The sequence below is a fragment of the Zophobas morio genome, unplaced genomic scaffold, assembly GCF_036711695.1.
Source record: "Zophobas morio isolate AGI-343-1 ecotype UQ-CSIRO unplaced genomic scaffold, CSIRO_AGI_Zmor_V1 ptg000014l, whole genome shotgun sequence".
In the NCBI taxonomy this organism is placed as follows: domain Eukaryota; kingdom Metazoa; phylum Arthropoda; class Insecta; order Coleoptera; family Tenebrionidae; genus Zophobas; species Zophobas morio.
Window position 1 is genome coordinate 27,127,834 of NW_026972119.1, and position 25,180 is coordinate 27,153,013.

The following is a 25,180-nucleotide window of genomic DNA, read 5'->3' on the forward strand; positions in this document are numbered from 1 at the left end:
GATGTTTTAAGGTTATAAAGAGCATAATAAATGTTTAGTCAAAATATATTTGCTTATCCCCTCCAAAAACTTGATGACGTCAGCTCGAAAATTTGCCGAATAAATCATATCTAAAATGTACAAAATATGATCAGTCTGTACTTGTGATCTATCACTCCATTCATATTTTTTGGATTTGCATATACAGGGTGATTCAAGAAAATAAATGAAAGCGTAAATTTATTTTACTGATTTACTCAGGAACTACAAAACCGAATGCTTCGAAATCTTGAAGATATTTTAAAATTATCATAAGCATGGTAAATTTTTGATCAAAATGAATTTGGTCGTCCCCCCTAAAAAATTTATGACGTCACCACAAAATTTTGCTGAATAAATCCTATCTAAAATGTACAAAATATGGTGAGTCTCTTCTTGTGATTTATCATTCCATTCAATTTTTTTCGATTTGCATATACAGGGTGACTCAAAAAAATTAATGAATGCGTAAATTTATTTTATTGATTTAATCGGGAACTACAAAACCGAATGCTTTGAAATCTTGCAGATGTTTTAAGGATATAGAGAGCATAATAAATTTTTAGTCAAAATATATTTGGTTATCTTCTACAAAAAACTGATGACGTCAGCTCAAAAGTTTGCCGAATAAATCGTATCTAAAATGTACAAAATATGATGAGTCTGTACTTGTGATTTATCATTCCATTCATATTTTTGGATTTGCATATGCAGGGTGACTCAAAAAAATTAATGAAGGCGTGAATTTATTTTATCGATTTAATCAGGAATTACAAAACCGAATGCTTTGAAATCTTGGGAATATTTTAAAGTTATTATAAGCATGGTAAACTTTTGTTCAAAATGTATTTGTTCATCCCTCCTAAAAAAATTGACGACGTCACCCTTAAATTTTGCTGAATAAATCCTATCTAAAATGCAAAAAATATGATGAGTTTGTACTTGTGATATATCATTCCATTCATATTTTTTAGATTTTCTTAAGGGGTGGTTCAAAAAAATTAATGAAGTCAATTTATTTTATTGATTAAATTAAAGGCAACACTTATTATTAGTATTACACCCCAACCAACCCAATTTGGTAGACACAAAATTTGTTAAAGGAAAAACTCGGTTGAAACATAAGGGTAGCACGCTTATTTACATCGAGTTTAACATTACAGACCTGCATTTGTTTTATGCGCTCACTTGGTTCCGCGAATGTGGAATAGACATGTTTATAATCAACCAATTGTGAATTTCACCGTCAAGAATTAAAATAAAACCCAATGTTTTATATAATAAGCGGAAGTCGAAGCAATAAAACCGATGGTCGTTTTGTTTACAGTTTCTCTGTTTGACTCTCACGTATGCTGTTACGCTTGTCATCTTAAATTAAGAATGTTTATACATAAACGATTTTCAGTTGCCTTTCATATTACCAGACAGCGGATTTTTGTCGGGCTACGTCACGTTTAATCGGTGCTAATTCCATAAATATAATTAACGATTTATTAATCAAACGGCTAAGTAAATGAGAACGGGAATTAACAGCAGAGTGCAACGAAACAGCTTTATTCTAATCTCAAATAAACGAAGTGCAGTCCGCAATCGCAATAAATTCGCATCCCGTACGAGCCGTACCGAGTTTGGCCTTGCCTAGCCCGACAGAAATCCGCTCTCTAGATATTACACACCGGCGCCGTATACCTGAGTAAATTGTTTCGTTATTTTATTGATTATAAGAAATCAATATTCAAAACGACCCAATTCATTTTCCCGAAAATTTGGGAATACAATAATTTTATTCTTAGTATTACACTACATCTATCCCAACTGATATACGTGTCCTTGCAAAAATGTTGATGACGTCATCACAATTTTTTTTTAAATTCCCACTACAAAAATGTAATGTGAAAAAAAAACACAATAGGCATGCAGTCGCCAAGTTTCCGACAGCGAGGGAAGTACTGTCTAAACTCTTTAGACCAATTTTTTTTTTGTAAAGATGAGAATGTACGTACATAAAGTGTGGTCAGTATGTAGGCATATAAATTATTGTGTTAGATTTGTTGTCGCAGGTACAACATTATAGTGTCGTCACTAAACGACGGTAATAAAATTCGCTATAACGGCGTTAACTATTTTGAACGAAGGGAAATACGTCTGACTAAATTTCTTGAAATATATTTCGTTTTAAATCAACTCGTTTTTCTTAATATAACCTTACGCCATCGCCAAGGTCAAAGGTCAAGCTTGTTATATTACAAGTAGTAAATAACGAGACGCTAAACACTACACAATGAGAGTGAAGTGGACAAGCTTACACACTTTTATTTTAGCAATTGCTATAGCTGTTTTTATACAAAAATGTGATTTTGCGACTACCACCCGAGAAACAATACATGACATAATCAACAGATGTAAGTAATAGATTTTAACCAATACATAGTACCAGCATATAAGTCGTCCTATTATATTAAAAAACATGTATTTCTAAGGTGTATTTATTTTTTCCAGCAATAGATACACCAGAATGCAACCAAACCCTACCGACCGAAGCCTACTGCGTCTCAATCCGCAACTGTTTGGTCCTAATGTACGAAATGAATGCTACCTCACTACGAGCTAGAAGATGTGGTCCTCGTACCGAAAACACGAAACACCCCTACGTTTGCTGCGAAAAATACTACATATCAGTAGAAGCATTACTGACAGGTCGAAGACGTACTCAAAAAACAGTAACCTCCAGACGGAACCAGGAGATAAATTTCGAAACTGAAATACTATCCCCAGCTGATGAAATCATCAGACCCCCTCGGACCAGAACTACTCAAACACCTCAGACCACTCCAGCGAATGACATTTCTGAAGGTTGTGGTATTCAGGACGTCGAATTAAGAATGCTTGGTGGAGAACCAGCTTCCAGAAAAGAATTTCCTTGGTTGAGCAGACTGCTTAGAAGAGACAGTCAAGGAGATATGATCTTCAGCTGTTCCGGTTCTCTTATCTCGTCAAGAGTGGTGATGACTGCAGCGCATTGCTTGACGTCAGACGTTCTAGTGGCCATAGGAGAGCTGTAGGTGTGGTCGACGCGGTGGCACTTTTCTAACAAACTTTTCCAGACACGCCGTTTCTCTCGGAGAACACGGAACCACATGTGACTCCGACGCAGACGAGTGTTTGCTGAACAAAAGAACTGTGGTGGTTTCGAGTTCTATTGTTCATCCACAGTATGATAAAAGATCCAGAAATCACGACAACGACATCGGGTTGGTCTTTTTGCGGGATAAAGTAAAGTTTACGGATTACATATTACCGATTTGCTTACTAGAAAATCGTAAAAAAACAATGTCGGAGTACTTCGTTGCTGGCTGGGGTAAAACAGAATCAGGTTGGTGTCATCAAGATCCAGAAATTTTAACTAAGTAGATGTTCTAGGGGCGCTTAGTGGAGTCAAGCTTAAGATTGCCATTCCATATTTTACTTGGGAGCAATGTGCGAACAAATACAATACCACTAGGTTGCAACTAACAGAAAGACAGATTTGCGCCGGTGGGGTGGAAGGAATGGACGCGTGTCAAGGCGATTCGGGAGGACCGTTGATGATTCGTGACAATGATATGAGATGGTACGCTGCCGGAATTGTTAGTCTTGGTATAGGTTGTGGAAAACGAGGATGGCCTGGGATTTATGTTTACGTACCACACTACATAAAATGGATAAAGGAAAATATTAGGCGGAGAGCATCTTAATGATTTTTCACATCACGGGTATCGTTATATGTAGTCAACGAACAACAACTTTGTTTTTGGCCTGCACAGCTAACGTTAAAAAATTTAGTATCTGTTTAGTTTTATTTATATCCCACAACAATTTACTTTAGACCTTCATAAAAAACTACTTTTACACGAGGAGATCATACATTACTTTGTTGTCCATCCTTTTATAATACAATTACACGGAATATTCGAAGCAAGCTTCGAAAACAATCCACCCATAAAGAATAGCTCGCCTTGTCTCATCTACGCTAGATTCAAAAACAATTTGAACAACCATACCAACTGTAACTATGACCATAACCATAAAAGTAAGGTTGATGATAATATGGGCGAAAACGAATTCTCGATTGCGCTAAAACAAACCAATATAAAACAAAATCTAAAGTAGATTACGTCTTACCAGAATTAAACAACCTAGTAGTAGCGCACCGCTAACGAGTAAAGAAAAAATCTCGAGTAAATCGAGGAAGAATTCCAATTTCAATTACTGCTTTGTGGTAATTGTGGTATGACAGAAGAGTATTTTCGATTTTAAGTAGTTAGTTTCCAAACTAACGTATTAAGTAACGGTTCTAAATGGTGGCAAATATTTCTGCAGAACTTAATTACAGTTGAAGTTACAGTGAGAAATCAACTCGTGATAACAAATTTTCCCTAGAAAACGTCAAAGTGATGCATAGACTAAAACTGCAAATTCATGGTACTTTTCTTTGTACACGACAGTTAGTGTCGAAAATTGTTGATGATAAACTTTCGCATTTGCTTCACCATTATCATGTTACTGTGCTCTTAAACATATATGTTTCGCAAAGAAAAACACTCATTTCCGGGTTTTCTCTTTCAGAAACCTCAGATCGGGTAAACCCATCACATTCTCATCAAAGTGTAATTACGACTAAAACAATGATTATTCTAATAGAATAACGGAAAATGAATCACATAATGATAATACATTTTCTTTAGTGTAATAATTTTAAAAGAGAAAACTTTCACAATTAAAATAAAGTCTACTTTTCATGACTGTACACTCTGTAAACCTAGTACGGAAAATGCTTCTTTTCGACATGTTATTTATGCGAATAATAAGTTGTTAAACAGAAGCCAAGAACTCCGTCGAGAAGATAAAAAATATATATTCGTTAAAATGTTTTACGACTAACGATTTTTTAAATAATAAGTAGTGTTATCTAAATTAAATTACCCTACTTAAAAATTTACCAAGCAGCTATTTTTCAAAATGGAATTGCATAACTTCAGCAAATGTTTTGTGACCTTGCGGTGACAGACTTTTAAAAATTATACAGTATTTTAACCGAAACACATAATTATTTCAACGAAACATATTTATTTGAGTCACCAGCTTAACACGAAAACATCGGGACCAATCGTAATAGATTCTGTATAAAAAGAAAGCTTAGTTAAATAAATAGGATATAAATAAAGACTGTGAAAACCGATGATAAATAAGTTTAATCACTTTGTATAAATCTGTTGAATTATTAATATTTTACATTTCGTAGAAGTAAGAAGTAAGGAAAAGATTTTGCAGACAAAGAATAATTTCTTCAAGGTTTAAAAAAATCAAAAATGTGGGCATCAAATTTTTTATTATATTTTACCATCCCTTACAAAGAATTTTAAGAGGCGAAAATATATATAGATACAGTTACTAACTAAATAAATTGCCTGAAACACCCTCTATAAGTAGAAATAATTTTAAATTTGCTTAAGCTCAGGAAGTATTGTAATCAAGCCCATCGGGCGACTAATTACTTTCATACTTTCTGGACGTTTCAGTACTTCGAGAGTACGACAAAATAGGTCTCCCGTTTCCGTCTGCCTGTCTGCCGTCTAACCGGAAATGTTAAAATGATTACACCAATAATCTCCGAAACTACAGGACCGATTGTTGTCAAATTCGTGCATGCAGATAGTAAAACGCTAAACAAAATTTGTCTGCTCATCCCTATCAACAATAGAATGACGTCATCTCCAAATATTAGAGGAGTAAATGTTATTTAAATTTTATAAAATAACCCACTCTTTCATTTGTGGTTTATAAATCTGTGTTGAGTTTTTACCTTAATTTAACTTTGAAATTGCAAAATGGAATGCTTTGATTGTTAATCATAATTTATCCAATTTAAATTTCCCGATTTTCAATTTTCCGATAATTTAGTGTTGAAATTTTTCAGTTTTTCGATTCTTCATATTTTCGATTCGATTTCTTCATTTCTCAATTTTTCAATTTTCCGATGTTTCAATACCACCATTTTCAATTTTTCAAATCTCCAATTTTTCAATTTTTAAATTCCTGGATTAATCAATATTTCGATTTTTCGACCTCGATTTTTCAAATTTTCTTCCATTTATCAATTTTTCAATATTTCAGTTATGGGATTTTTCAGTATTTCGATTCTCCATTTTTTAGATTTTTATATTTTAAATTTTCAGTTTTTGGATTTTTTGATGTTTCGATTTCTGGATTTTTTAATTTTTGGATATTTTGATTTCTCAATTTTAAATTTTTTTATTTTACTATTTCTCAATTTTTCAATTCTTCGATATTTAGAGTTTTTGAATTTTTAAATTTCAGATTTTTTAGTTTTTCAATTTTTCGATTTTTAAAATTATTGATTCTTAAATTTTTTATTTATCGATTACTCGACTTTTCGATTTTTCAGTTCGTCTATATTTAGATTTTTTGAATTTTAAAATTTAAAATTTTTCAGTATCTGATCTTTCGATTTTTCGCACTTCTCGGTTTTAGATTTTTTGGTTTTTCAATTTTTCGATTTTTAAAAGTGTTGATTAAATTTTTCAGTTTTTTGTTTTTTCAAATTTTCGATTTTTCGAGATTTCGAAATTGTTTCGATTGTTTGATTGTTTAATTCCTCGCCATTTCGATTTTTGAATTTTTTTGATTTTTCGATTTTGGTCTATTTCGATTTCCCAATTTTTCGATTTTTTCACTTTTCGGTTTATAGATTTCTCGATCTTCTAATGTTTCGAGTTTTCGATTTCTCCGTTTTTCAATTTTTCAAAATTTCGATTTTCAAATTTTTCAAGGTTTCAATTATTCAAATTTTCGATTTCCCAAATTTTCAGTTCTTTGATGTTTCTATTTTCAATTTTTTGTTTTTACGATTTTTTGATGTTTCGATTTCTATTCGTTTTTTAAAAAGTTGACTTTTCGATATATAGATTTCTCATTTTTCATGTTTTCGATTTCTCAATCAAATTTTTCAATTTTTGATTTTTAAAATTTCTGGTTTCGAAATTTTGCATTTTTCTGATTTTAAAATTTTTCACTTTTTCGAGTTTTCAGTCCTCTAGTATGCCACTGGTTTTGTTGAGCTGCACTTCAGACAGACAGATTCGGTCGAAGAACTTTCTACCAATTTTTTTCAGTAGTGTGTCAAAAATGCGTCACTTTTCCGTATCAGAATTTTTGTATTTCCACGAATTTGAGATAAATTAAAGATTTTTACGCCGTAACTGTTTATATTTAGAATGTTTAAACTTTTAGCAAAGTCATTTACGATATTATCTGCATAGTTTCGTGTCATTGGAGACAATTTAGTTTAGGTGCTAATCATTCAGAGCTGTTAAAATTTTTCGGCGATTCTGGAATTATACTCAAATGTTTAATTTCTGGATATTAAAGTTACAATGGCAAGATTTGTATTTTTCGACGTAAATTTTGCGGAAAAATGCTACGTACTTATAAAAATATCGTTATTGGAAATCCGTTTTCTTCCAATATTGTAAACAACCTCTAACAAATATATACTTATCACACAAAATAACAACAAAATGAACGTTATCTCCCAGCTAATTATTCAAAGTATAATCTTCGTTATTAATAACACAGTGGGGACGTACGCCACACGAAGTTAGCCAAACCAATTCCAAGAAGCCATCATGTGTTTTACACTCTCTATTTAAATCCCGGAATTTTTTGTACGCAAAGTTGGTATTTCATTGAAGCAAATTTAAATCCGCTGCCTCTGCATTAAATTCATTCTTTTATCACCTGTTTCGGGAATACCTTGACTCATTATCCGCGCGTATAACTCCAGGCGGAAAAAAGTAAACTTGAAAGACGAGTAGCTCGTATCTGTTAGTACAACAAACATCGTCAAGGCAGACGGGCGCGATGCGGTCTTTCCAAATAAATTTCTCAGTGGTTTGTTTGTGTCTTTTCTCGTCATACATCAATGGACGTAAGTTTCTCTTTTATTTTTAAACCACAAAGACGCTCGTTTTTGTGTGTACTTTTCCGTACAAAAACACTCTTGAACTTTTTAGAACGCCAATGCTCAACCCCTAATGGAGAAATAGCCGCTTGCATTCCAATTCGGTCTTGTACGAGGTTGTACGACGCCGTGACTACCCAGGACAAGCAGCAGCTACGCTTCCTCAAGGAGTCTCAATGTGGGACACGCGGAGGACCGCTGGTGTGCTGCGGGTCGTACGATAATTACCGGTCGTGGGGTTCGGACGACGTACCCTACGGGGATGACTCCTTCGACTGGGGGGGTACCACAAGAAAAACGAATGTGCCCTCGTGGGGTGAAGACGACGATGATAGAAGTTGGGGGGGTAATAGAAGAACCACCACGAGTACTAACCGGGGTAATGGTAACCGGAGGGGCGACAACAATCGCCGCCCAGGTGGTACCAATAACAGAAGGACAAGTTCTGAGGAGTTTGGTGGTTGGGGTGAAGACACATTTTCAAACAGAAGACCCGAAACTAACGCTGGAAGACCAAACCAAGGTTCAGGCGGCAAACTTCCCGATAGGTCCTCTTGCGGTTTTCAGGTAGGTACTCGTATTTTTTATAAAAGTTGAAAGTTATAGTCTTGGGTTGTTTCTAGGACGTGGATCGAATTCTGGACGGTCAAGCCACAGGTCTGCGAGAATTTCCATGGATGGCACTGTTACAGTACCGTAAGAAATCCGGAAATCTTGTCTTTTCGTGCGGTGGTACCCTCATTTCGTCCCGTTACGTGCTAACCGCAGCACATTGCGTCCGAGGTCAAATCCTCACAAAAATCGGAGCCTTGTAAGTACCACAAGCCCTCAATTTCCAACATTACATATACATCGTTCTAGGGTAAACGTACGCCTCGGAGAGTACAACACCGAAACGGACAGAGACTGCAGCAACCAATTAGGTTTCGAAATTTGCAACGACAAGCCCGTGAACTCACAAATCGACAATATCATAGTGCACCCCGATTACAACGACGACAGCGCCGACAGGCACAACGACCTCGCGCTAATTAAACTAAAACGGGAAATACAATTTTCGGATTTCATCAAACCCATTTGTTTGCCGTCGAGGGCTGAAAGGCCTAGAACTGGAGACAGACTGGTGGTAGCAGGATGGGGCAGGACTGAATTTGCTAGTAGTAGTCCCGTGAAGCTAAAGTTGTGGGTACCAGTAGCTGAAACGTCTCAATGCAGTACTAAATTTAGGTCGGCTGGGGTAAATCTGGGAAACAAACAACTGTGTGCTGGAGGAGAGCTCGGTAGGGACTCTTGCAATGGTGACAGTGGAGGACCTTTAATGGCAACGACTAAGAATGACTCGGCTCAATGGTACCTCGAAGGAATCGTGTCGTTTGGAGCCAGATGTGGGAGTCAAGGGTGGCCGGGAGTCTACACCAAGGTGGGAGAATACATAGACTGGATCAAAAGCAACGCTGTTTAAAAAAAAATAGCGATGTACATAACTAGAGTCTGACAAGAGTTTATTTATTACATGCGATGACGTTCAAACCATGCAAATCCTGGATGTTCGTACCTCATTTTCATTTTGTATTGAGAAAATAGAATAAATATTTGTACATTATAATATAAATATATTTTTGTGCAATACGAATGTTGCTTCATTACCACAACACGATAACTTAACGGACTTTGATAACCCCAGTTTAAAATGGTGTAAACACGGTTGCCATCAATTTGATCTGTGAAAACCCAATGTGACGGCAATGACGAACGAGTAGAGTTTCGTGTTATTGAACACCAGCGCGATGGCTAGTGACGTGTCCTCTAAAGTGCTTGTTTTGTTGGTAACATACTTGGGTAAGTTAAGTACCACGTCTATTTTAGTCTTTGTGATAATCTCGCTCATTTTAGTTGTGAAAGTGCATGCTTTTCCCGATGATGAAGGTTGCATAGGAATTAGGGAATGCCCAGCAGCCTTGAAGCACGTCAAAAACGCGAAGAATAACAACGAAAGTTTGAAAATCCTGAGGAGAGCACACTGTGGTTTCAACGGAAAAGTTCCAATTGTTAAATGTAGTACCATTCCTGATTTGCCAGACTCTGACAGTGGGACGGGTTGCATTCGTTTACAAGATTGTCCCAAAGCTGTTAGGATTATACATCAGGGTGTGTTTGATCCTGTAGTGGTGAACTTGTTTCGGTCTGTACACTGTGGGGCGCAAAAAATGCATCCTATGATTTATTGCCACAAACTCAGTCCAGTACCGTCCATGAGAGTGTAAGCGTATAATGTGCAACGAATAATTTAATTTATAAAAATTTCAGTTGTTGAATCACGGCACGATGATTCAAACTATTCTTATAGGTACAGGTTTCAAATGAAAGTTGGTATTTATAAGTATTTTTACAGTGTATTAGTATTTTAGTCTAGGTTATGTCGGTTTTTGTTTTGTAGATAATTTGATTTTGGTTTTATTTCAAGAAATAAAATATCTACAGCAGTTCGTAGTTTTCTTACTCCTCCCTTGGTTAAACGTAAACAAGAAATTGACACGCTTATGCAAAAATTGTATTAAAATTTGAGAGTGTGTTAGATCTTATATTGTACGCCAGATGGAGTTGTCTTGCTAGATTCTTTATAAGACTGGATAATATCTCTGTCTTTTATATTGGTGCATATATTTTGGTAACATTTTTAACATTTACATACATCTGCTCTAAAAACTGCAGATGTCATCTTAAAAAATATACCAAACAAATACTTATTTAACGAAAAATATAGTTTAATGGTTTGGAAATGCCCACACAGGGTTTGAGAAGAAAACAAACGAATGAAACAACTTTATATTGTGGAAATCTTTGGAAGCTAAGGAAGTATTGTAATCGAGTCCATCGGGCGTCTGGCTACTTTCATATTTTCTCGATGTTTCATGATGATGGTAAAATACTAACCAAAATTTGTCTAATCATCATTAATCAGAACCAACAATGTAAACGTCATCTCCAAATTTTGCAATAGTAAATGTTCTTTAAATTTTATAAAATAATGCAATACTCCGTGTGTGGTTTATGAATCCGTGTTGAGTTTTTATTCTACATTCTTCGAAATTTTTATTTTTCGGCTTTTCGATTTTTCTATTTATCAAGTTTCGATTTCTTACAGTTTTGGGATTTTTTTTGTTTTTTATTCTCCATCTTTTCGATTCTCCAATTTTTCGATACTTCAATTTCTCGATTCTTCAAATATTCGATTTCTCGATTTCTTCATTTTTCGATTTATCAATTTTCTGATGTTTCAGTTTTACGATTTTTAAATTCTTCGACTCTTCAATTTTTTGATTTTTTAATTTTCCCAGATTTCAATTTTCTGGTCTTTCTATGTTACCATTTTAAGTTTCTCAATTTTTCAATTTTTCGAAATTTCGACTTTGAATTTCGATTTCCCGATTTTTTAATTTTTCAGTTTCTCAATTTTAAAATTTTTCAAATTTTTTATTCTTCTGTTTTTCGATCTTTCGACTTTTGGAATTCTAGTTTTTACCTTCTCGATTTATAAATTTTAGATTTTGCAAATTTTTCGATTTTTCAGTTCTTCGATTTTGCAATGTTTCGAATTTTTAAATTTTTGATTTTTCAGTTTTTTGATGTTTGCGGTCTTTCGATTTTTTGACTTCTCAGTTTTAGGTTTTTCGACTTTTCAAGTTTCCAATCGACTTTTCGGTTTTGGCCCACTTTGATTTTTCAATTATTCGATTTTTCGACTTCTCAACTTTTCAATTTTTTGATGTTTCAGTTTTTGAATTTTTCGATGTTTTGATTTTTCAATGTCTCGGATTTTCGATCTTCCAAATTTTCGGTTTTCCAGTTTTTCGATGTTTCGATTTTCTAATTTTTCGTTATTTTAGTTTTGGAATTTTTCAGTTTTTCGATTTTTCAATTTTTCGATTCTTCAATTTTCCGATTTTGAAAATGTTTTTTCGATTTGCCGAATTTCGATTTTTGAATTTTTTATTTTCCGTTATTAAATTTTTTTTCTCGATTTTTCGAATATCGATTTTTGAATTTGTTGATTATTAAATCTTAGACTTTGGAAGTTTTCAATTTTTCGATTCTTCAATTATTTTATTTCAGTGTTGGGATTTTTCAGTACGTCGATTTTTCATTTTTTCGATATTTTAATTTTTATATTTTTAAAGTTTTCAAATTTTCGGTTCCTCAATTTTTGGATTTTTCAGTTCTTCGATTTTTCAAGTTTCGAATGTTTAAATATTGATTTTTCAGTTATTTGATGTTCCGATATATTTTTTGACTCTTTGACTTTTCGGTTTTAGATTTTTTGATTTTTCAATTTTTCGATTTACCGATTTTTTGTAATTTTTAATTTTTTTAATTATATTTTTTTTATTTTAAATTTTTTAGTTTTTCAATGCTTAGCTTTTCCGTTTTTCGTTGGCCTAATTCGATTTCTCAGTTTAGCGATTTTTCGATTTCTTGACTTTGCTCAATTTTTGGTGTTCCGATTTTTCATTTTTTTGATTTCCCAATTTTTGTCATTTCAGTTTTGGAGTTTTTAATTTCTCGGTTTTCCGGTTTTTAAGTTTTTCAATATTTCAGTGTTTCGATTTTTCAATTTCCTATTTCTCGATTTATAGAAATTTTGATGTTTCCATTTTTTACAATTCAATTTCTTGATTTTTCAATTTATCAATTTTTCAATTTTCAACTTTTCGATTTTGGCCAATTTCGATTTTTCAATTATTGGATTTTTCAATTATTGGATTTTTCGATTTCTCGATCTTTTGATGTTTCGATTTCTGAATCTTTTGATGTTCCGATTTCTCGATGTTTCCGTTCTTAATTTTTAGATGTTTCGATCTTGCGATTTCGTGGTTTTTCGATTTTTCGACTTTTTAGCTTTTCGATATTTTAATTTTTCGATCTTTTGAGGTTTTAATTTCCCGATTTTTCGGTTTTTAGATTCTCCAATTTTAGAATTTTTCAATTTATGCGATTTTTCAAATCTTGTATTTCCGATTTCTGGATTTCCCGGTTTTTAGATATTTCCACTTTTCATTTTTCGATTTTTAAATTCTCGAATTTGGAATTTTTCAGTTTTTCGATTTTTTGATGTTTAGATTTCCCAATTTTTCATTTTTGCATAGTATTTTAATGTTCTAAATTTTAAATTTTTTGTTTATCAATTTTTGATTCATTTCCAAAACTTTTTGAATTTTTAAATTTTACATTTTCCAATTTTTAAAATTTTCAGTATTTTGATTTTTTGTTTCGATTTCTTGACATTTCTTTGACATCGATTTTTTAAATTTGTCGACTTTCCGATTTTTAAATTTCGCGATTTTTAGAATTTTCAGTGCTTCATTTTGTCAACTCTTCAATTTCTGGATTTTCCAATTTTTGGGTATTTACATTTTTCGATTTGGTGTTCCTCGATTTATCGATATTCCTTATGTTTCAATTTTTCGATTTTTTTCATGCAATCATATAAAATACACGTCGTGCTCTTTACTTTATGACCAGTCTACACACATTGGCACACTGCACATATTTGTTTTAATAACGATTAGTTTGCTTTCCGTGCATGTGCGAGAGAGAAAAAATATATCGATAACCTCAGGGCAGTCAGGTTTGTGTTTAAATAAGTATTATATGACGTTGTTAAGCTGAATGGAAAAACTGCTTTCTAAATAATGATTAAATACCAAGCGTTTATTGTAATTTTGCTCGAAGTTTTAAATTTATGTAAGTACTAAATTGATATTTTTTATGTGAAACACGTCAATTGTAAAAATTCTAGCACCTACGTGGAGTGCATGCATCTTCATCAGCGACTGTCCTGTAGCCCTCAAGTACATCGATAAAAGACGGCATGACCCCACGACAGTAGCACTCTTGCAGAAGGTTCACTGTGGATTAGTAAACAAAGGAGGTCGCCTAGTACCAAAAGTCTGGTGCGACCAAATCCCAGACTTTGAAGAAAACCGACAAGAAGGTTAGGATAAATCAGTTTGTTGTACTCAAACTAATCATTTTCCAGGAAACAGCAAGGTCGATCTTCTACCAAAACAAGACGAATGCGGCGTTCAAGCAGCCGGCTCGAAAATAACACAGGGCGAACGCACAGATTTAGAAGACTTTCCGTGGTTAGCTTTGTTCCAGTACAAAAATCGTACCAACCATCTTGCCTACAGGTGCCATGGTACTCTGATCAGTGACAGGTACGTGCTGACGGCGGCTCATTGTCTGAGCTACAATTCGGCCAGTAGGGGAAAACTCGGAAGTTTGTAAGTACTAAACGACCAAGTCACTCTAATCTATATCCAATGCTTTCGCAGAGACAAAATTATTCTGGGCGAGTACGACACGAGCACCGCAAGAGATTGCTTACCTCAACAATGGGGCGGTTATTGCACTGACCCGTTACAAATTTTTTCGCCAGAGACCATCCACATTCACCCAGATTTCGGAACCGATAACGCCATTTCCGACATCGCGTTAGTACGACTGAATAAAAAAGTGACGTTCTCAGGTACTTTGTTACCAAATTACGCATAAAAAATCAATTTCTCGGTTTTCAGATTTCGTTAAACCGATTTGTTTACCGTTAGAGCCTATCAGTTTAAAGCGTCACGAACCGTTGTTCATCTCAGGATGGGGCGTCACCGAGACGAGTTGGTAGCACCGTTTTCTGTCGTCTTAAAAATGACACCGTTTTTCAGGAACTTCGAGTACCATCAAACTGAAAGCGAGGATTTTGTACCTTTCGAACGACGCGTGTTCGCTTTATGGTGTGGACAGGACCCAGATTTGTGCAGGCAGTAATACCGGTGCTGATACCTGCAGGGGAGACTCCGGAGGACCTCTGATGGTCACCAGACTGACACCAGATCGCGACGTCAAAAATATTTTAATCGGTATAGTCTCGTACGGCTCCAAGTGTGGGGGAAGTTCGGCGATTTATACCAACGTATCAACATTTATAAAATGGATATTAGATACGATACATGAATAAAAATTTCAACTGGTTTTCGTCAACATTTAAATTGGTCCAAAATTCTTGATCTATGTTCGTTCACCTCGCGGTACGACCAAGGTCGTACCGGAGATGTGTTTGTTGCATAAAAAAAGGAAAATACGCAAACCGTTTTTCTCCAGTTGACGGTATGACCCATTAATCACTAGATTAGTAAAATTTAATCAACACCAGGGGAGATGTGTCTAGCACGTGCGATAACCGAAATACGGGAAATCACGCTTTTATTCGTAACAATTATACAGCAGCAAATTCACTTGTGACGTCACTTCGCTTTCAGTTTATAAACTTCTGACAGGTTATGGCCGAACGCTTGTAAATTCCCGACATTCAAAACAAAATGATCGAAGGAAAAGTTTCCGCTTCCAGTGTTTGCGTGTTGTTGGTGTGTGTTCTGTGGTTATCGAGAACAGAAAGTGAGTATTCAAAGGAGTAGTGACTTTAGTACTTGGAACTTTTAACTTTAATCCAAAAATATTAAGCTAAATTTTACGTTTACAAAGGAAATTTTTGTGTCTTATTAGAGGTAGTCTAAATTATATTTGCTGTTTAATCGTAACATCAGAATTTATTTAATTAAAAAAGAATTACAAATTAATTTTTATGTATATGCGCATTTTACTATGTTTCATATTTCGGCGGTGTTGACGCTACGGATTTAATTAAATTTCCTAATTAACTTCACATTTATTGTTCACGAAAACAAGTTCACCTTCGCTTTTGAATAAGAGCAGATTTAAAATGTAGATATTTACCATATTCGCTGCTTACTATGGTATAATAATAATTGCGGTTAGAAACCACAGAATTTTCTTTTGCATTTGAATGCAGTTCTAGTATGTGATATTTACATGTTTTTCATCGACCGTAACCTTTGTTTGTGCAAATGTTATTAAATATTTATTTTATTTCGAAGGAAGGTGTGGGAAACAAAATAAAGTTCTCCGTATATAAATATACATATGTATTTATTCAGATAGAGTTTTGTGCCTTTGTTTCACCACCTGGCTGCAATAAATACAATTTTTAACTGTTTTTTCTATATTTTGCATTTAAGAAGCAGCAAATTCAAAAACTATATTCACTATTTTATAAAATCATTATACTTTCCGAGTTTTAACGGCAAAGTATTCATTAGACATGATTTAACAAGTACTTATAAAACGGAAATTCCCTAAATTTAAAATTTTCCGAATATTTTGTGTAATATGAATGTCTATAGATCTAATAGTTAGGTTCATAGATTCACCAGTATCAAATTAATTTTTGGGTTATACAGGGTGAGTCACTAAGCGCGCGAACACCTGTATTTTTTATTGTATCTTACTCTATTTTGTCTTCATTCTTAATATGGCGACGTGCCTCTTAAAAAAGTAAAATATCGCAGTAACTATCAAAATTGTAATAATGAAAACATTTTTAATAATCACTCTGTATAAGAAAATTTAATCTCATTTATACCATAACAAAGCGCGCACCTTTCTTTATCTCTCCACAAAATGTTGTAACACAGATTTAAAAAATAACCCCACTGTGATATTTTTTTGGTAACCCTTCCATTAATAAAAAAATTCCAGAAAATTGAAATAACGCGGCAACGTCGCATCGTAATTTCAAAAATGAACTCTGGTTCTAACCTTAAGAAGTGATTAATTACAATATGTAAAGATATATACGATGTTTCATTAAAAAAAAAAACTAGGTTGTGTGTTTTCTATTTCTAATAGTTAATGAGATATCGAGGAACGCACGCTCAATGACTCACTCGGTATATAAGCAAGAAATTAATGAAATAAAATACGAATCATTGATGTACTCATGTATTAATATTACAACATTTAAAGTCCACACTAACAATGTGAATAGTAATTACCGTTTTGACGTCATAGAAGGATTTAGTTAAATACTATAAACTTTGTTAGCTATTCTTAATGCATCTTGGTGGTTTGATCACCGGATTTATAACAACAAAATAAAAAATAAGTAAATAAATTCGCTACTTTGTTACATTTTTGTTATACCAAAATAAAAAAGTTAATATAAAATATTTAATATTATACTGTTTACTGTTCCAATTTTTCCTAAAAATGTAGATTTGTAAAGACATTTTCTTCTTTGTGCGTTCTGTTTCTTTGAAATAAAATTGTTTTATTTTATTTTTTTAGTTTCCTTTTCCTTTTCGAGTTCTTAACAACTGTATATTTTGATTATTTATATAACTGAGATTTGACATATAATTAACGCACTAAACTTGCCAATAATGAAGAAAAAACACCATTTATGCAATTTTTATAAAAACAAAACAAAACTTTCCACGCTTTGATTGTCTCTACTTTAAAAATGATCAAGGAGAAATCTCATATTGAGTCTAGTTTTTTTCTTATAATTGCTATTTGCCAATTCTACACTTTTTATTTTTTTATTTTGAAACTGAAATAATAAATCGTTATAAAATATGCACGCAAGCTTTTTATTATTTTAGATTTCACGTCATGATTTTTTTCAGATTGATGAAACCTTTTGGCATTTGAAAACAATTTTGTAGCTAAATTACATTCACATAGCGATGTTAATTTGTTTCTTTTGATTTAACCTTCAAATGTTGGATAAGAAATTCAATCCTATTATGATATTGATTTGTTATAAAAATTTAATTTTGACCGGATTCTTCATTAGATAATTATAATTTAATTCTCCTAAAATGTATTTTTATTTTTAGCAGGAAAACGAAAATCGTTTATCAAAAAATGAAAAAAATGTTCAAGAAATATAGTATATACAGAAGCTTATTTTTTCTAAAACCACAAAAGTGACGAACACATTTTTCCAATCTGCGAATTATATTCATATACGCATTAACTGCTAAATTAATTTTAACATACAGTCAACCGAAACAATAATAACAGAGAATGTAAATTGCAGCAATTAAACTTTAATGATACGATGAAAATAATTAAGTACCACAATAAATCGCCATTTCAAATAAGTAGATTGCTAATCTTAGACGTGACTTTAACGTACATTTGTTTATGGATTCGTGTCGGTTATAATTAGTCATTAAAAGGAAATGTTCATCTTATACAACTTGTTAATTGGGAGCCTGGAATGTTGTGGACCTAGACTACTTTAGACTTATGCAAATAAACAAACTATCTGAAATCAAATCTATTCTAACTTTACATACTGTTATGTCAAAGTAATATATACAAATGTGTACAAATTATCATTTATTTTTACAACAGTGAACTTGTGAGCTGATCGAAGTATACCCAATAATTAAATCTAGTTAATTTTGACTTTGTTTTAAATCTTGATTGGGCGGGGAGAAGTTGTTTTTTTTCTACAGAATTTTATAAGTAAGCAGTAGCCCCGCCCATCATTTGGACCAGATAAAATGAATCATTGAAATGGAGGCGGGGTGCGTGGGCGGGGCTAAGTATAACTCCTCCTACAGACTCCTTTCTAAGTAAGCTCCCCTTCATTCTAGGGACTACTGTTAATTAATTTCAACATTATTATCTAATTAAAATCTTAGGCACAAAATCCCTTAACCCGTTGGTGAGAAAACAGATAAATTAAGTACTTTACCTATGGTTATATCAAAATAATACTTACAAATCAGTGAAAATTGTTATTTGTTTTTACAATAATGACCTGATTAAAGTATACCCAATGACTAAATCTAGTTAATTTAAAATAAACCCAATACCTAATCAAACAAAAACTACGTTGATAATTCTGCAAACGAAATGAAATATCAAATTTTGAAACGAAATTACCGTCATTAAAGATCTCTTAGTAATTTACTAAAATGTGTTTTTGTAAACAACATTTGTAACAATTTTCAAACTATTCGCTGCCTACTGATCCCCCTGTAATTGCCATTTCCTGCCTACCATGACCAAGCAAAACACCGAACGTGTCTCAACCTGCAACGCTACCATCTCCAACGGAAACTTTACCAATTAATCACCCATTAACTTTCCAGATTACGTTTCAGCCACCAGAATAGAATGTATTCCACTAAAGCTCTGTCCGCTGGCCATGAAACTGATAAAAACCAAACCTTACGCCCCGGAAACAATCGCATTCTTACGGTACTCTCATTGCGGTTTCGACGGGCAAGATCCCAAAGTCTGGTGCACTTTGTTCCTCCGCTGCAAAACGCCGGATTCTCGGAACGGTGAGACGAAGAAAAAAATGTTTAAAATTAGTAACGGTTTCCCGCAGGTACTTGCAAAAACGTCAAAGAGTGCGACTCATTCATGCAATACATGGAAAATGTCGACCAGCACGATCGTGTGGTCAAGAAGTACCTCCGAGAGTACCGCTGCAGCACGGACCACGATCCGGAAGTCCGTGTCTGCTGTCCGGATGAGGGCAAAGTGACGCCCGTCTTTACCGAGAAGGACGTGCACGAGAGGTTTTCCAACTTTTTCCCGGATCCGGACATCGGGGAGTGCGGTAGGCAGAACTCTGATAACAAAATCATCGGTGGTACCGAAACCGCGTTGGACGAGTACCCGTGGCTGGCGCTGCTCAAGTACGTCAACAGGAACAAGGTTCAGTACGCGTGCGGAGGAAGTTTGATCAGCGAGAGATTCGTCATAACCGCAGCGCACTGTGTCGATCCCGATATTATCAGACAGAAAGACCTTGGGCGACTGTGAGTTGAACGACCTTTCGAAAATTTTTTTGGAAAACGGGGGGATTGTTGCAGGCAGAGCGTGATTTTGGGGGAGTTCGACACGAGGAATGAAACGGATTGTATTTACCAGAAGTATGGTGAAGACTGTGCAGATCCTCCGCAAGAGTTCAACGCTTATGACTACGTCATGCATCCTGATTACAATTCTAGGCTTATGATAAACGACATTGCCATTATTCGGCTCGATCGGAAAGCAATCTTTTCAGGTAGTACTTTGAATGAAATCGTTGTTTTGGTTATTAGTTTAGAATTGTAGATTACGTACAACCGATATGTTTACCATTTCCGGATTTCAAACTACGAGGGAACGAAAGCTTTACGATTAGTGGATGGGGACGGACTGAAAGCGGTACTACTGTCGGTTTTTTTAATTTTTTTAATAAACATAGAAATTTTAGAGAAACGAAGTCCCGTTAAACGAAAGGCAACCATAGGTTATTCAAGTCCTTCTAAATGTAATCAGTTAAATGGCAAGAGGAAGTTGACAGGTAGACAGATGTGTGCAGGGAAGGGTGGTGGTGTCGATAGCTGCTATGGTGATTCTGGGGGACCTTTAATGTTAGAGGTGAGGACACCAAATGGATACTTTGCAACGTTCGCAGTTGGTATGGTGTCCTATGGATATGGTCAGTTGTGCGGGAGCTTCCCCGGAGTTTATACTTTTCTGCCACCTTATGTGAATTGGATAAACCAACAGATTAGCTAGGAGTTCGAGAAATGTAAAAGTCTTTACTCTTTTTGTAAAAGTATTATTTTTGTATGTTTACTATTGCTCAAGTCAAAAAATGGAGATATTCTTTATTTTTGACAGCTAAGATTTAAAAGTGACTTGTAACTGAATCACGTTACATTTTTTCCTCCACTTTCTGTGACAACAATTAAGACTGGTTTTGTATTTTACTTAGTGACAAAGATTCAAGTGTCTTTTATTGTAAACAATGAAAAAATAAATGATGATTTTCTGTGTTTAATATTTTTTGATAAACTAAACCTGTGAAAAATGTATTTTGGGTTGCATCTTCGGTTCACTATTATCGACCACATTTTAACTCGGCTAACACTGATGTTGATATTATTGATAAATTTGCTTTTACAACCTGGAATATAGACTCCACAAGACAAAGTACTTATATCGGTTTAACCGGATGTGTAAAATATGGGTTATTTGGAAAACGTTTAGTAAACCGGATCTTCTATTCGTTTGTAATGTTACGCAAACCTGAAAACAAAACGTTGTCTATTTATCATAACATCAAAGGAAATGCGAACAAATCAGGTCGGGTTGCAGAAATTGGAAATACCAAATGATAATTGATAACGGATTATATTACGTTAATTTATGCAGGGGTACGAATCAAAGCTGTGGTGTTCATTAGCTAGAAGTCACACTGAAATAACCATAATCTGCTGATAACCTCTGGGAATCCAGCAAACTAAATAATAAATAATAAAACTTTTATATGATTAGTCGAATGTTTATTCGCTTGTGATCAGTGACAGGTTGTTGTTCTCTAAGTTGGTGAAATGTGTTGTATTAATAAAACAGTATTCTTCTTATGTAAGCATACTTCACAACAAAAAAATGCCTTCTATTAAGTTTCTTGTAGATTTTCTAGGTTTTCTACAAATCTGGAGTCACACAGCTTCTATAGTCGATAAGAAAGATGAATGTGTGCAACTACAAAGTTGTCCCCACGTTAATGAAATAATAAAAACTAAAAAGGGTACTTTTGCTGGTACAACTCTACTCACTCTGTTACATTGTAAATTCGAGAACAATCGTATCTACGTGAACTGTCCAGACCAAAAAGAAGTCACGAAGTTTATGGATAGCGGTGAACTCATCCCAAATTACGATAGCTGTGGAGAAGAGAATGTAGAACAGAGAATATCAGGAGGAGAGAAAACTGGCATTGACGACTATCCGTGGATTGGTCTAATAAAATATCGCACAAAAAAAGGTGACGTGAAGCACGGCTGCCATGGTAGCCTTATTACTAACAGGTATCTATTGACTGCCGCTCACTGTGTTGATCCAAACAGGTTGAACATAGACGGTCTAAACTTGTGAGTTGATATTAAACAAAAAACGAACATCAATAAACATGAAAGTTTTAGAACTTCCGTGGTATTGGGTGAGTATGATGTACGGAATGAAACGGATTGCTTAGGTGACGACTGTGCTGATCCAATTCAAGAAATACCTGTGGAATCCTACAATATGCATCCTGATTATAAGCTAACTACGTTCGCAAACGACATCGCTTTAATACGCATGAGTCGTGAAGTCGAGTACACAGGTAAGGGTCATGTTACGCAAATTTCATCTCAATGAAGGTTTCAGATTTCATCAAACCGATTTGTTTGCCTCCGAAAAATTTAATCGCACCTTTTAATCAAACGCTGCTGATTGCCGGCTGGGGCAACACAGAAAATAACGGTACGTAGTCTTCTCGTACTTGCGAGGGTCGTTTTTCTCAATTTAGTTTCTTTCAGTGATGAACCCCACTAAAGTCCAAGCGAGATTTATGCTCAGGCGCAAAGAAACCTGTCGAGTGAACCGCAACCTCACCACCAAACAATTTTGTGCAGGGTCCACCCACAACGCTCAAACCTGCCCCGGAGATTCCGGAGGCCCCCTTATGATGAGAAAAAAACTCGACACTCAGCGTTTATTCCTCATCGGTGTGTATTCCCTAGGAGTCGGTTGCCAGTTCAACACCAACACCTCGATCTACTCGAAAGTTTCTTCTTACATCGAATGGGTCGTCACGACTATTCACAAGTGAAAAAAGAAACAAAGCTCTCAATATAATTCGTCTTAAGTAAAAAAATACATAGATCCCGAATAATTTGTAGATAAGCAAATAAACGTATCTTAAAAAGAATAACTTTATTAATACGCCCTCTAAATACTAGATTTCGCTTTGATCGATTCTACCAGATCCGAAATTGCTACTCCGTTCTGCTTGTTGAAATTGTTCTCGCTCGAGCTACGTATCTTATCAAAAATTGCGAACTTCTTCTCGTCTCGCGGTCTCAGATTGCCGTTCTTCTTCATCGAAAAGTAAACGTGCTCCAAAATCCCGTGACTTCTGATCAAGTACTCCCTCTGCGCCAGTCTCTGAAGCCTGTCCCTTTCCTCGGACTCGACGATCATCTGAGGCTCCGAAGAACTCATTACCGACAAGGGCGCGTTGATTTTCGGCGACCTCATCGCGTTCTGAGGACCCTCGTGCTTCTTGGGTTGATGTACCTTCGGCTGCGCCGGCACGACTCGCTTGGCCGCCTCCAGTCGGGCCTTCAGCTGCATCTCGTCCCTGAGGGCGTTCTGGGCAGCCTCTCGAGCTCTGCTCGCAGCGGTTTCCGAATACAGCGAACCTTGTCCTTGGTCGAAAAACTTGTTGTAGTGAATCTTGTTGATCGCGCAGGGGTACACCAGTCTAAATCCTCCTCTGTTGTTCATCTCGTGGCGGTAGAACTCGTCGAAGTTGACGACGATGGACGGTTGGTGGTCTTTGCCGTGGAGAAGTCGCTCTCTTATGCGTTTCCGGTCTTCCCGCATCACTTTGCGCTTGTCGCACTTGTCGAGGTTCATCATCGTGAACATATCGGACAGGAGAGACTCCTTGATCTCCCAGTCCAACGCCGTGTCCGTGTGAAAACTCGGCGAATGGTTGACTTCTAGAATTTGCGGGTTTAGTCTCTTATCTAAAATTATATCCACACCCAACAGTTCGCAGCAGGCGGGTATCACATCATGGTTGGGAAAACACGCAGCATAACTATGTTTCAACACGGGAGCGGCACTGATGATCGTTTTGATGATGACGTCGTCGATTCGTTTCCAGATTCCTTCCACGTCGTGACCCAGTTTGCGCAAGTAACTGTTAAACCAAGTGAGCTTCCTCTTGCTACCTTCTTCAGAATCCTGGTTGTACGTGCGACTGTACTTATTAACAGCGTAGTTGGTCAAATGCATGAAGACGTTCGTGATATTGACAGAATTCGGTTCCTTGTAACGAGTCGTGGCGAACCTCACCAAACCTTCGTCGTAAACGTAAATCCGCAAAGGATCGCAAGACGTAAGCAGAGTGTACACCCTCAAATCGAACTTGTAACCATCTATGAGGTACGGTCTGTTGATGTACACTTGGCAGACGCCGCGATCGCACGGTCTGATATCCTTCAAACTCTTCGTCACGAAAATGCCGCGTCCTTGGCTCCCCGCATCAGGTTTGAGGATAAAAGTCCGATTTCGGCGCAGCCTGCTGTATGTCAATGCCTCGCCTAAATCCGCCGGGAGGCACCAAGTCCTCGGAAAAAAGTTGTACTCTTTGGGGAATAGCCTCAGCATGCGATTGAGGTTCCGCGCCAGCAAGTCCTTCCTACATATTTCCAACATTCCTGGAAAATGATTGATTTTCTGATACCGCTTCATCTCTTTGCATCGTTCTACAGTGATCGAGAGATCCGTCCAGTACAGGTTCCAGTTTTCGCCCTCGCTCACCTCTTTGTATCCGAACTTCTGGACGATCTTCCTGATGACCTCATAGCGGCAGTTTGTCAGACACACCGAAAGGGTATTCTTGCGTTTCTTTGTAATCTTGCCCTGGATTACGGGCTGCGTTGTTTGCTTTTTGGTTTTGACGGGGTCGTTTGCACTATCTGAAGAACTGTCTGATGCGTCACTGCTTTTCGAATCTTCAGCCATAGGCGGACGAAGAATTACATTTAAATATGGTAGCAAATTTTGATAGAAGATTTAAAATGTCAATATAGTGTCAGGTGTATCAAATGTGACGTTTGTGTGGCTCGCCGAGACTGTTTTGCTTCGAGGGAATCCGATGACCTCAGGACTAACGGTGCGTGAGACAATGTCAAGGAGAACTAGAACGGTGGTTTCTTCAGTAATAAATTGTTAGTCGCGATGTTCGCACCCGTGATAGCTGCATTATTAATAAGCAGTGTATACACGGAAGGTTGTAAAGGTAACAACAATTTCGAAACTGTTCTAGTTTTTTTCTGATTCCAGTTGGCGGAAATAACTGTTTAACCGCAGGTTCGAAGAAGCAGGGCGTTTGCATTAATTTACAGGAATGTGCATCCATTTACGCGTTAGCTAGCAATTTCGAGGAAAAACTGACCAGCGAAAAACTAACATTCTTGATAGAGTCGCAGTGTGGCTTTAATGGCACCAACCCTAAAGTTTGCTGCCCTAAGGACGAAGTCTCGTGAATCTAGGGAAATTTTATAGTTTATTGCAGCCATGTACTTCAACAATAATTATCCTTGATTTTGTTATTGCATTGTTAATGGGACGAAACTTGTAACGTGATTTTAATAAAGATAGAAACGACCAATCAGCCTGTTTTCCGTTAACCTTTCCCAAATTGTTCTT

General features: G+C 35.7%; 6 protein-coding genes across 6 annotated transcripts; 5 read left to right on the forward strand and 1 right to left on the reverse strand.

The window, feature by feature from the left end:
• Positions 1 to 2,262: 2,262 nt before the first annotated feature.
• On the forward strand, positions 2,263 to 3,844 carry LOC135128729 (phenoloxidase-activating enzyme 1-like). Its single transcript, XM_064055778.1, has 4 exons — positions 2,263 to 2,420; positions 2,518 to 3,076; positions 3,123 to 3,391; positions 3,439 to 3,844. Exons 1-4 carry the CDS (start codon positions 2,300 to 2,302, stop codon positions 3,750 to 3,752), a joined length of 1,263 nt encoding a protein of 420 aa, XP_063911848.1. The 5' UTR covers positions 2,263 to 2,299; the 3' UTR covers positions 3,753 to 3,844.
• Positions 3,845 to 7,645: 3,801 nt separating this feature from the next.
• On the forward strand, positions 7,646 to 9,667 carry LOC135128728 (phenoloxidase-activating factor 1-like). The gene is made up of 4 exons (XM_064055776.1): positions 7,646 to 8,005; positions 8,091 to 8,605; positions 8,662 to 8,849; positions 8,900 to 9,667. The coding sequence occupies exons 1-4, from the start codon at positions 7,939 to 7,941 to the stop codon at positions 9,498 to 9,500; spliced, it is 1,371 nt and encodes a 456-aa protein (XP_063911846.1). The 5' UTR covers positions 7,646 to 7,938; the 3' UTR covers positions 9,501 to 9,667.
• Positions 9,668 to 9,751: 84 nt separating this feature from the next.
• On the forward strand, positions 9,752 to 10,489 carry LOC135129077 (uncharacterized). The gene is made up of 2 exons (XM_064056159.1): positions 9,752 to 9,877; positions 9,932 to 10,489. The coding sequence occupies exons 1-2, from the start codon at positions 9,826 to 9,828 to the stop codon at positions 10,300 to 10,302; spliced, it is 423 nt and encodes a 140-aa protein (XP_063912229.1). The 5' UTR covers positions 9,752 to 9,825; the 3' UTR covers positions 10,303 to 10,489.
• A 3,179-nt stretch (positions 10,490 to 13,668) lies between these two features.
• LOC135128914 (uncharacterized) lies at positions 13,669 to 20,716 on the forward strand. The gene is made up of 12 exons (XM_064055993.1): positions 13,669 to 13,780; positions 13,836 to 14,030; positions 14,076 to 14,322; positions 14,374 to 14,567; positions 14,617 to 14,709; positions 14,758 to 15,048; positions 15,392 to 15,487; positions 19,060 to 19,254; positions 19,302 to 19,737; positions 19,792 to 19,985; positions 20,036 to 20,128; positions 20,178 to 20,716. Exons 1-12 carry the CDS (start codon positions 13,729 to 13,731, stop codon positions 20,483 to 20,485), a joined length of 2,394 nt encoding a protein of 797 aa, XP_063912063.1. The 5' UTR covers positions 13,669 to 13,728; the 3' UTR covers positions 20,486 to 20,716.
• Positions 20,717 to 21,229: 513 nt separating this feature from the next.
• Positions 21,230 to 22,670, forward strand: LOC135128732 (serine protease easter-like). Its single transcript, XM_064055784.1, has 5 exons — positions 21,230 to 21,337; positions 21,387 to 21,846; positions 21,898 to 22,079; positions 22,124 to 22,219; positions 22,276 to 22,670. The coding sequence occupies exons 1-5, from the start codon at positions 21,304 to 21,306 to the stop codon at positions 22,566 to 22,568; spliced, it is 1,065 nt and encodes a 354-aa protein (XP_063911854.1). The 5' UTR covers positions 21,230 to 21,303; the 3' UTR covers positions 22,569 to 22,670.
• On the reverse strand, positions 22,658 to 24,577 carry LOC135128731 (tubulin polyglutamylase ttll6-like). The gene has a single exon (XM_064055783.1). It carries the CDS (start codon positions 24,491 to 24,493, stop codon positions 22,688 to 22,690), a length of 1,806 nt encoding a protein of 601 aa, XP_063911853.1. The 5' UTR covers positions 24,494 to 24,577; the 3' UTR covers positions 22,658 to 22,687.
• Between the last annotated feature and the right edge of the window lie 603 nt (positions 24,578 to 25,180).

Excerpts from the sequence above, each read along its gene's own strand:
- LOC135128729 (XM_064055778.1), top strand. The coding sequence starts at position 2,300 with ATGAGAGTGAAGTGGACAAGCTTACACACTTTTATTTTAGCAATTGCT. Across the intron at positions 2,421-2,517 it reads ACATGACATAATCAACAGAT|CAATAGATACACCAGAATGC; the intron begins GTAAGTAATAGA and ends TATTTTTTCCAG. Across the intron at positions 3,392-3,438 it reads CTGGGGTAAAACAGAATCAG|GGGCGCTTAGTGGAGTCAAG; the intron begins GTTGGTGTCATC and ends TAGATGTTCTAG.
- LOC135128728 (XM_064055776.1), top strand. The coding sequence starts at position 7,939 with ATGCGGTCTTTCCAAATAAATTTCTCAGTGGTTTGTTTGTGTCTTTTC. Across the intron at positions 8,606-8,661 it reads GGTCCTCTTGCGGTTTTCAG|GACGTGGATCGAATTCTGGA; the intron begins GTAGGTACTCGT and ends GGTTGTTTCTAG. Across the intron at positions 8,850-8,899 it reads CTCACAAAAATCGGAGCCTT|GGTAAACGTACGCCTCGGAG; the intron begins GTAAGTACCACA and ends ACATCGTTCTAG.
- LOC135129077 (XM_064056159.1), top strand. The coding sequence starts at position 9,826 with ATGGCTAGTGACGTGTCCTCTAAAGTGCTTGTTTTGTTGGTAACATAC. Across the intron at positions 9,878-9,931 it reads TTTGTTGGTAACATACTTGG|TTGTGAAAGTGCATGCTTTT; the intron begins GTAAGTTAAGTA and ends CGCTCATTTTAG.
- LOC135128914 (XM_064055993.1), top strand. The coding sequence starts at position 13,729 with ATGATTAAATACCAAGCGTTTATTGTAATTTTGCTCGAAGTTTTAAAT. Across the intron at positions 14,323-14,373 it reads AGGGGAAAACTCGGAAGTTT|AGACAAAATTATTCTGGGCG; the intron begins GTAAGTACTAAA and ends ATGCTTTCGCAG. Across the intron at positions 15,049-15,391 it reads ATTAGATACGATACATGAAT|TTCCCGACATTCAAAACAAA; the intron begins AAAAATTTCAAC and ends AACGCTTGTAAA.
- LOC135128732 (XM_064055784.1), top strand. The coding sequence starts at position 21,304 with ATGTGTTGTATTAATAAAACAGTATTCTTCTTAT. Across the intron at positions 21,338-21,386 it reads TAAAACAGTATTCTTCTTAT|ATTTTCTAGGTTTTCTACAA; the intron begins GTAAGCATACTT and ends AGTTTCTTGTAG. Across the intron at positions 21,847-21,897 it reads AACATAGACGGTCTAAACTT|AACTTCCGTGGTATTGGGTG; the intron begins GTGAGTTGATAT and ends TGAAAGTTTTAG.
- LOC135128731 (XM_064055783.1), bottom strand. The coding sequence starts at position 24,493 with ATGGCTGAAGATTCGAAAAGCAGTGACGCATCAGACAGTTCTTCAGAT.